The sequence below is a fragment of the Pollicipes pollicipes genome, unplaced genomic scaffold (genome assembly GCF_011947565.3).
Source record: "Pollicipes pollicipes isolate AB1234 unplaced genomic scaffold, Ppol_2.1 Scaffold_5724;HRSCAF=6776_pilon_pilon_pilon, whole genome shotgun sequence".
Classification (NCBI taxonomy): Eukaryota; Metazoa; Arthropoda; class Thecostraca; order Pollicipedomorpha; family Pollicipedidae; genus Pollicipes; species Pollicipes pollicipes.
The window spans coordinates 30,649,292-30,661,070 of NW_023596746.1; the positions used below are offsets into that span (position 1 = coordinate 30,649,292).

Below are 11,779 nucleotides of genomic sequence, written 5' to 3' on the forward strand. Positions count from 1 at the left end.
CGCGCCGACCAGCCGCCCGTGCCCGCCCGTGCCCGCCCGTCCGGCAGCGGCGCGGGCGCGTCGCCCAGCACGGCGAGCGCCGCAGTGAGACCACCAGCGCCGCCGACCCGTCCGGCCGGCTTCATCCGCTCGCGGGGCGACAGCGCTCCCGAGAACCGTGACACAACACGCCGCAAACAAGGCCGGCCTGGCAGGTGGACATGACGCCTCAGTTGAAGGGCTGGCCGGGCCTGTCGTCGGCGAGTGTGCAGCGGTACGGAGCGGGCGGGCCGGCCGCCTCTGGACGGGCCTGGTCCCGGTCCCGAAGCGCGGCTTGGCGGGCGCCCGCTGGCAGCCGCTCGCCGGGCGGGCCAGCCGGCGCTGGCGGAGACTGCTGAGGGACGGCCACCAAGCGCCCGCTGCTGTCCTACGCTGGGGTACTGACGTCACCCCCGGTGCCGTCCGGGAGGGTGGCTGCACAGCGGTCCCGTATGGGCAAGATGGGGACCGACGGCCATCGGGAGGACAAGCCGACGTTCATTTTTCATCCATGCTGAGGCTGGCAGCTGTCGGATCAATCCAAACTTTACGAGAGGAACAGGCCCGCCTAGTCTGAAACTCGTAAAAAGACGACACCTGGGCTGATTAGCCGGAAGATCCGTGTTGGACCAGCCTCATCGAGCTCTTAGGAGATAAAAACACTTGAAAATTTAAGACGAATATCTTATGAGCACTAGTCGCCTAGACAAAGCTGGAGCAAACGACTTACATATGCTTACACAGCTTACGCATGGAAGCTAAATGATCACATGAAACCTAAACTCAGTGACATCGAAGATGGCGCGAGGGTTAACATGTGCAGTACGCAGTTAAGTTGGTACTTTCCATTACGTAAATCATACGGCGCAGTTTCGCCTGCAGGAACGCTGTCGGCAGCACACGCCCACCAAAAGACGGAAACCGCCACAGGCCGCACAGTGAAGCGTTAACAACAGACCACGGGAAATCCGCGTCCATTCATTGTGCTACCCTCCCTGAAAACAGGCCAATGCTGCAGGGCGATAGCCATCACACAAAACAACCACCAACGGAATGCCCCGGGACAGCCTTTGCAGCACAACCCTCACCTCCCCGCCATCCACCGCACCAAAACTGCTTACCAACCGATCGCTCGGCAATTTTGGAGGCGGCGAACGCAGCGCGAGACTGCGCTGCTTTGCAGACACCCGTATGCCGGAAATCAGACGGGCACTGCCTCCGAGTCGGTACGGGGCCGAGGTGGGGAGACACCGAACCGCACGTGCACGAAGAGGGACGGCGGACGGGCGAAGGGACGGGGGTGGGGTGGAGGGAGGAACCGCGCTGAGAAAAGAACGGAGGAACGAAGGGCAGACCGAGGGAAGAACAGAGGGAGGGACGGAATGACGGCTGGAGGGACGAACGGCGGTGCAGAAAGGGGACGGAGGGAAGCACAGAGGGGGACGTAAGGAGGGACGGGCGCAGGGACGTGTGCCGGGTCCCGACGGGCTCGTCCGCGGCCGTCGTGTCGTCACTCACCCGGAGAGCGGCGTTCAGCTGGGCTTCGGCCGGCTCCATGCAGTTCATGCTCATGGCGTACAGGCCCAGCACCGTGTGGATCTGCGCCCTGCCACACACAGGTGACGCCGTCACGTCACGCACGCGCTCAGCTGAGCCAATCGTCCCGCAGAGCGACGTTGGCAGTGTACGACGAGCGGCGGGCCATGTCGCAGGGGGGGGACGCACGACGGTCATTTGTCAGCATGACCCCCCCCCCCCCCCAGGTCAAGGTGGTGGTTAAAGAGCGCAAAGCCCGTCGATGTCAGCGTGACATGAATGGAAGCAGACCCTGAACTGCCCACGACTTGAGCACACTTTTGCAAAAACAACAACCTCCCGGCAGTACGAACGCCGTCTTTCCACGCACCAGACCACCGCGCCAGCCCGGCCCGCAGTCGGCCTGGCCCGCCTAGCGGCCCAGAGCGCCCGGTCGCCGGCTCACCTGTGGCCGGTGAGCAGCGACGGCCGCTGACGGCAGATGTGACACAGGCTGGCGATCTCCTGGATGGCACCAGCGTTGTCACCCATCACCAGACGGCACTGCACAATGTGCTCCAAGATCATCAGCTGGAACGTGTGCAGGATCGGCCGGTCCGCCGTCGCTGCCGGTGGAACGAGCACCTTAGCGGCGACATCTAGCGAGCGCCACGCCAAGCTGTACTTTGTAGGCGGCCACCCGCTTCAAGCGCTGCCGCGACAGGCGCATCTCACATAGCATGGCTCGCACATCTGATAGCTTTACTGTCAGTCACCACCAGGTGCCAAAACTTGCCCCTGGCCGGAACCCCCACCGCCCTCGACTCCTCCAATCGACGCCATGCTCGGCCGTCCCGCCGGAGCTACCGGCCCAAGTCCAGCAGGCGTAGGGGGAAGGGGGTGAGGTCGTGGCCTCACCGTTCAGCCGGTTGATCTGCGTGAGCGCTTTGTCCGAGTACTTCTGCGCCTTGTCCATGTAGCCCGCCTGCATCGAGTGCATGACCGTCACCAGGTACACCACCACGCAGAGCTCCTCCCTCGGCATCCACATGAACATGTCGCCCGTGCTTGCCGAGGGTGGCGCGCTGTCTGTGAACAGAGAAGGCCGCGCTCAGCTATCTACACCCGCCGGCGACTGCCCACAGCCCGCCATAAACACACACACACACACACACATATACAGCCACACATACCACAGGGAGCGGGCGCCAAGGACGCAAGGGGCGATAGTGCAACGGTCCAACAGCGGGCTGGATCAGACGGGCTGCGGTGTGCAGCGGTTGTGTCCCCACGAGCCTAGGGCGTGCTGACGGGTCAGGACACAGATTCAGTGCCGTGGCTAGCTACTGGGCAGACAATAATGGGGCGTATCCAGGGGGAACACAGTGGGTACCTTGCCAGTTCTGTGCGGTTGATGGCTGGCTAAAAGGTGATGTGCGTGCGAAAGCCACCGATGACGTTGATTTTTTTCTAAGGAACACACGTGGAACATTTCGCATGAATAGCCCAGTTGGTGGCACCCAGGAGACTCAAACACATTCAGACTAGTTCTCATTACCGAACACAACCGAGGCGGACCTGAGCATTCATAGTTGTATTTCATATCACAGTGTTCCAATACAAAATGTCCTGAACGTTTATCCTCGCTGGCCCACTGCGAGATGTCCTGAACTCTTACCCTCGTCGGCCCACCGCGAGATGTCTTGAACTCTCATCCTCGCCGGCCCACTGCGAGATATCCTGAACTCTCACCCTCGTCGGTCCACTGCCAGATAACCTGAACTCTCATCCTTGTCGGCCCACTGCGAAATGTCCTGAACCCTCATCCTCGCCGGCCCACTGCGGGATGTCCTGAACTCTTACCCTCGTCGGCCCACTGCGATAACCTGAAATCTCACCCTCGTCGGCCCACTGCGAGATGTCCTGCACACTCTGCTGCAGCTGCTTCAGCCACGACTTGCTGCACTTGACTTGGCCAGCCAATAGGTAGTAACAGGTCTGCAGCACCAAGAAAAATACCTGCCGGGCCGGGCGGAGACGTCAGACCCGGGCGGAGACGTCAGAGCCGGGCAGGGACGTCAGACCCGGGCGGAGACGTCAGGGCCGGGCGGAGACGTCAGGGCCGGGCGGAGACGTCAGACCAGGACGGAGACGTCAGGGCCGGGCGGGGACGTCAGGGCCGGGCGGGGAAGTCAGACCCGGGCGGGGACGTCAGACCCGGGCGGAGACCTCAGACCCGGGCGGAGACGTCAGACCAGGGCGGAGACCTCAGACCCGGGCGGAGACGTCAGACCCGGGCGGAGACGTCAGACCCGGGAGGAGACGTCAGACCCGGGCGGGGACGCCAGACCCGGGCGGAGACGTCAGACCAGGGCGGAGACCTCAGACCCGGGCGGAGACGTCAGATTAGGGCGGAGACCTCAGACCCGGGCGGAGACATCAGAACAGGGCGGAGACCTCAGACCCGGGCAGGGACGTCAGACCCGGGCGGAGACGTCAGGGCCGGGCAGGGACGTCAGGGCCGTGCCGGGACGTCAGACCCGGGCGGAGACGTCAGACCAGGGCGGAGACCTCAGACCCGGGCGGAGACGTCAGACCAGGGCGGAGACCTCAGACCCGGGCAGGGACGTCAGACCCGGGCGGAGACGTCAGGGCCGGGCAGGGACGTCAGACCCGGGCGGAGACGTCAGGGCCGGGCAGGGACGTCAGACCCGGGCCGGGACGTCAGACCCGGACGGAGACGTCGGACCCGGGCGGAGACGTCAGACCCGGGTGGAGACATCAGGGCCGGGCAGGGGAAGTCAGACCCGGGCGGGGACGTCAGACCCGGGCGGAGACGTCGGACCCGGGCGGAGACGTCAGACCAGGGCGGAGACCTCAGACCCGGGCGGAGACGTCAGACCAGGGCGGAGACCTCAGACCCGGGCAGGGACGTCAGACCCGGGCGAAGACGTCAGGGCCGGGCAGGGACGTCAGACCCGGGCGGAGACGTCAGGGCCGGGCGGGGAAGTCAGACTCGGGCGGAGACGTCAGGGCCGGGCAGGGGAAGTCAGACCCGGGCGGGGACGTCAGACCCGGGCGGAGACGTCGGACCCGGGCGGAGACGTCAGGGCCGGGCGGGGACGTCAGACCCGGGCGGAGACGTCAGGGCCGGGCGGGGAAGTCAGACCCGGGCGGGGACGTCAGGGCCGGGCGGAGACATCAGACCCGGACGGAAACGTCAGACTCAGGAGGAGACGTCAGGGCCGAGCGGAGAAGTCAAACTCGGGCGGAGACGTCAGGACCGGGTCGGGCGGGCCGGTCAGAGCGCGAGCCCGGCCGGCCGGGACCCGCAACGGCAGAGCGATGGTCATCCGCACGAGCTACCGGTCCGGTCCGGTCCGTCACACCTCAAGATCAGGGGGCGGGGCCGGAGCGAGCGGTCAGCGAGGCTCGCAACACCAACACCGGCCGGCCGTCGACCCTCGCTCCGCACTCTGCTCTTCACACAAGGGCTCCGCACACTGACTACGCGAGTGCTAACAAAGCCTTACACTACGCTTAACTCGAATCCTGCAGACAAGGAACTGTCTGGTGTCCGCATATGGCGCACACGAACCGGCTCTGATACTACTACAGACGCGCGTTTGTGTCCGGCACCAGTGCGCCTGCGACCGAGAGCCGCCGACACCGCGGCGCTGGTGGGGGCGGTGCGCACCTTGAGGTACTCCTTCTGTTGGTTGCTGCCCTGCCAGGCCTCCACCATCGGGCCGCCCTGCTGCAGCAGCGGTGCCGCCTCGTTCAACTTCCGCTCCGCCAGCAGCAGCTGCATCCAGCAAGCGACGCGTTAGCCACAACACGGACGATGTGTCAACCGCGAGATGGGAGGACGTCGGCCCCTAACACGGACGATGCCCTAGTCACGACAGGGACGATACGCCAACCACAGCGCGGGCCGGACAGGCAGACAGTAGCCATATAGCCAGACAGGAGCTGGTCGTCAGCCACATCGCAGAAGGGCGTTCAGTGGCACGAAACCAGCGCCGGTTGGTCAACCGCACCACGGGCTGGCCGGCGGTGACTTCAACGTCAGTTATCAGAAACGTACTAAGCAGGCGCTAGAAATACCATCAGCGGGACACAGTGTGAACACTGTGAAGAGAAAACCACGGCATAAAAATATTAGCGACGTATTCTAAGGAAAGCCACCGGCTTTAGGCGGGAAATTTCACGGCACCGCCGGCGCTACATTGACGTCACAGACGGGTTACAGCCTGACAGGGGCGAACAACAGAATATCCGTGAAATATCAGATGTAACAGAGGACCGTGGGCACCACGCAATCTAACAGACCGAGCATCCTGCGGCCCAGACCAATGTCAACACAAATGTGGCCCTGCAAGACAAATGGGATCAGGACGGCACCGCGAACAAAGCAGGCGGTGCGAAGCCCGACGTTCGGCCAAGCAGTGTCGCGGAGGATGCTGACGTCGTGCGCACCTAACATCAGTTCACACCCCTGTCGAAGTCCGCAGGCACCCTGTACCGGTTGCAAACCACGTGCTCGCACCGCGTCACCTCAGGGTTGCTTGCGCCAATCACAACGCACTGAGGCAGGTCTCTGCGATTTCGAGATCACACTCGTGCACGCACTGTGCATGGACCACGCCCACCGCCACGGCCACACCAAACCACACACATACACGCAAAAGCCCTACGAATGGTCCCCAGAGAGATGGCAGCACTACTCAACATCCACGCCCCCTGCCAACGCAAAACCGGATCACTAACCACGTGCGCGAGGTTCCACAACCGAACGCCCGCATGGGCGGCACTGCACCGGATACACTGTTCGGTCCATTGACGGACGTCTAAGAGTCGTTGAAGCGCTACAACCATGCCTGCTTGACTTCACCACCCAAGGCTCACGCCCCGTTAGAGCGCCTCACTCCCAATCCGGTCCATCTGGGACCAGCCTACCAGTGCCTGCAGTTACCATACCTGGGACTACGTGTCACGCATGCATGAGGCGCGCGCACGCAGTGCACACCATCCGCGACGCCGTCTCCTACTCACCATGGCCTTGCTGAGCAGGAAGAGGATCTGGGTATAGCCGGCGCCCGAGATACGCGTGAACTCGACGCCGACGCCCAGCAGGCTACACGCCGACACGAAGTCCTTCTCCTTGGCGTGCAGTTGCTGGCGGGTGGCGACAACGAGCGTCAGACACCGGCGGCGATGGGCGTCAGACATCGGCGACAACGAGCGTCAGACATCAACGACAACGGGCGTCAGACATCAGCGACGAGCATTAGACATCGGCGAAAACGAGCATCAGATATCGGCGACAACGAGCGTCAGATATCTGCGGCACCGCACACTAACGATACAAACGCTTTGCCTGTTCACGGCACGACACTCTATCAAAAGAACTTGGCACAGCTTGACATGTTATTGCACACAGCAGGACTGCAACAGAGCAGAGCAATGAGCAGGACTGAAACAGGCTGCCGAGCTGTTTCAATGCAAGAAAGGCTGAACAGCAGCCTGCATCTCAAGCATACACCAAAAAGAAACGTCCATAACGCGGAGATTATTAGACAGCAGCATTATCAGCATCTCTAGTGCGGCATATGGGAGGTGCTGAGGCCCACTGGCCTTCACTGCGTGCACCTACCGCTAGCTGGAAGAGGAGGCGACAGTGCCAGTAGCAGCTGCCCTGCGAAATCTCGATGGCACGTCGTAGCGTCTCTTTGGCCCACTTCTGCTGCTGCTGCTGCTCGAACAGCTGCGCCAGAACGCTGGCCGACTCGAACTTGACATCGTCGAAGGACGATATCGCCTGAGACAGGTCCCACTGGCGGTACAGACGACACAGTCACTATGTGAAGCACGATATCGCCTGAGACAGGTCCCACTGGCGGTACAGACGACACAGCCACTATGTGAAGCACGATATTGCCTGAGACAGGTCCCACTGGCGGCACAGACGACACAGTCACTATGTGAAGCACGATATCGCCTGAGACAGGTCCCACTGGCGGCACAGGCGACACAGTCACTGAGCAAAGCACGATATCGCCTGAGACAGGTCCCACTGGCGGTACAGGCGACAATCACTATGTGGAGCACGACATCGCCTGAGACAGGTCCCACTGGCGGCACAGACGACACAGTCACTATGTGAAGCACGATATCGCCTGAGACAGGTCCCACTGGCGGTACAGATGACACAGTCACTGTGTAAAACACGATACTGCTTGACACAGGTCCCACTGGCAGTACAGACAACACAGTCACTGTGTGAAGCACATCGCCTGAAACAGGTCCCACCGGCAGTGCAGACAACACAGTCACTGTGTGAAGCACGGTACCACCTGAGACAGGTCTCATTGGCGGTACAGGCGGCAGTCACTATGTGAACCACGACATCGCCTGAGACAGGTCTCATTGGCGGTATAGGCGACAGTCACTATGTGAAGCACGATATCGCCTGAGACAGGTCCCACTGGCAGTACAGACAACACAGTCACTGTGTGAAGCACGACATCACCTGAGACAGATCTCATTGGCAGTACAGGCGACAGTCACTATGTGAACCACGACATCGCCTGGGACAGGTCTCATTGGCGGTACAGGCGACAGTCACTATGTGAACCACGACATCGCCTGAGACAGGTCCCACTGGCAGTACAGACAACACAGTCACTGTGTGAAGCATGACATCGCCTGAGACAGATCTCATTGGCAGTACAGGCGACAGCCACTATGTGAAGCATGATATCACCTGAGACAGGTCCTACTGGCAGTACAGGCAATACAGTCCCTGTGTGAACCACCATACCGCCTGAGACGAGGCCCACTGGTGGTACAGGCAATACAGTCACTGAGTTAAGGACAATGTCCCCTGAGACAGGACCCACTGGCAGCACAGGCGACACAGTCACTATGTGAAGCACAACATCGCCTGAGATGGGGCCCCACTGGTGTTACCGGCAATAAAGTCAAGGTGTCCTGAGGCAGGTCCCACTGGCACCACAGGTGGCACAGTTGCAATGTGCACACAGTGTGTCCCCAGTTATAAACAGATCAGACTGACATGGTTGTGCATCACGAATTTATTTAGGTTAGGGTTAGGTTAGGTTAGGTTAGGTTAGGTTAGGTTAGGTCAGGTCAGGTCAGGTTAGGTTAGGTTAGGTTAGGTTAGGTTAGGTTAGGTTAGGTTAGGCATTGCCTTTTCTTTGGTAGGCATGAATATAACAGGTTACAGGAGTGCATGTTATTACTTAATCCATCATATATGCAGCACATCAGTAAGATGCTTTAAGTGGTGTGACACAAATGAGTCATAATAGACAGTGCCAAAATGTACATGAATGGAGCTGGTGGGCTTTTGAGAAGTGCCCTCCCTAACTGTAAATACCAATCTAAAAATGCAAACACTGGAATATTACTTGTCTTTAGACAAAACAACTAGCAAGATTACTTGAATGACATAAACTTTGAAAATTTAAGCTATTAAGTGGTTGTATCTAATAATTTGGTAACTGCAAATATATCAGACAGACATTGATTACAACAAACTGGGCTTTCAGCACTCATTATAAACATATAAGCCGCAGGCCCACTTCAAGAAGGCTGTTGTAGACCCTACATTCTACTCCACTTCACAGATTGATTTATGTCTGTATCTCCTCCAGTTGCCAAGATATGACTCCACTGCCTAAAAATGACACAGAACAAGCTGATCCAAAACTTGCACAGGATAGGTTAAGTCTGCACCAACTGCAAAAAATGAGAACAGTGAGCAGCAGTGATATTGTAATGTTGCAGAAAAAACATTAGCCTAAATTTGTTAATGCAAGTGCCTTGGAAATATTACAGCACAGCTTTCAAAAGAACCATGCCTTATACTCATTATGACTTCATGGTTGTCTGTTAAGTGGCCATGACAAAAGAGCTAGCTAAAGGCACGGCTAGCCAGGATCATTTGAGCGAAGCCAATGCAACTGCAAAATTCCTGATCTGTGAATATCAAAACTCACTTCACCTGCAGCCTTAGTCATAACCAATGTGGATACATGGAAAATGCTGCCGTCTGCACAAATCCATCAAATTATAAAATGCTTCTTAATCCACATAATTTTTAATAACTGGCAAACTGGCACAACATACAAATCAGCTGTGTGTGACTGGTGGGTTACCCATGACTATAGCTGGTCCCTTGGATCATTCACAGATTCTGTGGTTATTGGTGATAAGTACCAGACTCCCAGACACAAAAAATGCCCAGTGCAACATCCCTGTGATAAGAACTGAGCCTGTGACTCTCTGTCATTGAGCTCAACCCTCTTACTTGCTGTCATTGGTGATGTTATGACACACTCAGCTGCTGAGGCTATGTGGCATCACCTGCCCCTCACTCTGGCGGGAAGGGCAGGCACTGTGGGGAATCAAATCATGTACCTCTAGTTTCCTTAACTACAGCTCAACTACTACTCTACCATTACCCGTGAGCACACATGCTTGACCATCCACCACCAGTAATTTAATATTCAGCCATTTGGGTGACAGGTATTGCAACTGGAAAAACCTGCTACACCAGACATGAGCCTAAAATGTCTAGCATAGCAGCAACAATTACAGGGCACTCACAACATACATCTGGGAGCCCAGAATTTGGTGCATGGTCATCAGCAGCTTCAGTGTAATTCAGGCAAAACTCCTGAAAATAATTTCAAAATTTGGCCCAATTTAGACTCACCTGAGGTTGGTACTTGCTACAGGTTAAGCTCAACAACATCATGTAAGCATCAAGTACATTGGACCATTTTTTGCAGACCAGACAGATTCAATATATTTTTAGTATTCCGGCAGTAAAAATTGGCTAATGATATGCCTACAACACTGAATTAACCTTAGAATGCTGCCCATCACAGGTATCATTTAATAAAAATTGGCTACACATGTCATTCATATGCATTTAATATAAATGATAAGACATTAAACACATTGCATAACTGAAAAAACCCTTTATAGGCACCACAATTAGCTCCAGAAAATTATCATAAGTAAGACATTGAACTGCAGATGTTTCAGAGTGCATATCACTTTAAACAGGGGCTGCATGCTCCATACATTTTTTCACAAATTCATTAGGACATGAGCATTAAAAGCTTAGCAGCAAAAGGCAATGCATTCCCACCGCATTGTTGAAATGTCTACCCAAACTACTACGACGGAGCTTGGTGCCACCACAAATGTATCAGGGGCACCACATCTGACCCACAATTCAAATCCCCGACGCGTTTTGGCATTACGAATCGTGACAACATTTTCAAACATGCATAAAATTAGCTTAAACGGCCAATAAAACACTTGCCCTGAAAGTACTGGCACACTTCATTTACATACTGCCCAAAATGTACCGTCAACTAACCCATAGGGTCGGGCAAAACCCTGTCCCCAGCACCGATGCCAATGATTTTCAGCCCTCGCAAATGATAACAGACCAGAAGTTAGGTAAACTTACTAATAAAGTTCTTTAACAGCGTAAAATACACAACAACTGCAGAAAGTACAACATAAAAGAGTGGTATGTAGCAGAAGGCAACAAATTCCATGCAAAAGTTATGGAAATTGCAGTGCCTAACGAAGTGAAAGTGGCAGCTATGGTCAGGAGTTCGGCAGGACAAGCTGAGTTTATAAGACAAAACTTCCACCAATTTCAAAAATTCATAGAGCTGAAAACCCCTCTTCTTTGCAGCCACAAACTACTTACGGCTTTCTCGAGATGCTTTCTGGCGAGATCTGCATTCCTGGTGTGGCTTAGGAGTATATTGCCGAGCTGTAAATGTGTCCTGGCCTCTACACGAGGCGGTGGATTGAAGTTAAACACAGCTTGAAGACACTGCACACACGATTTTATGTCCGGTGGCTTAATGCTTCTAAAATGCTCCGCCAAACCCAGCAACGACAGATACCAAGCATCCTGACTTGACGCCATTTTTAAGACTGTGCGACAGCTGCTGCCACCTGCCGCCGGGCGGGGAAAGGTTTGTCGTCACTCCGTGGGCGGAGCCTCCAACAGCGTGCTGGATTGGTCGATACGCGACAAAACCGACTTACGGTACTACTGATGATGTCATCATAGCCGTGAATGGATTGCGTTCCGGGAACAGAGAGCATGAGGCCTTCCTGCGGTGCGTAGCTGGCGAAAGAGCGGTGGGAGTTACAAGTCGTTGAAAGGGCATGCCTGCGCTTCTGC

At 56.6% G+C, this 11,779-nt stretch overlaps 1 protein-coding gene across 1 annotated transcript; it reads right to left on the reverse strand.

The window, feature by feature from the left end:
- Positions 1–208: 208 nt before the first annotated feature.
- On the reverse strand, positions 209–11,518 carry LOC119102922 (MAU2 chromatid cohesion factor homolog). Its single transcript, XM_037226370.1, has 9 exons — positions 11,294–11,518; positions 7,190–7,369; positions 6,589–6,711; positions 5,231–5,338; positions 3,432–3,552; positions 2,452–2,622; positions 2,000–2,159; positions 1,463–1,624; positions 209–230 (listed from the first exon to the last, which is right to left on the reverse strand). Exons 1-9 carry the CDS (start codon positions 11,516–11,518, stop codon positions 209–211), a joined length of 1,272 nt encoding a protein of 423 aa, XP_037082265.1.
- Between the last annotated feature and the right edge of the window lie 261 nt (positions 11,519–11,779).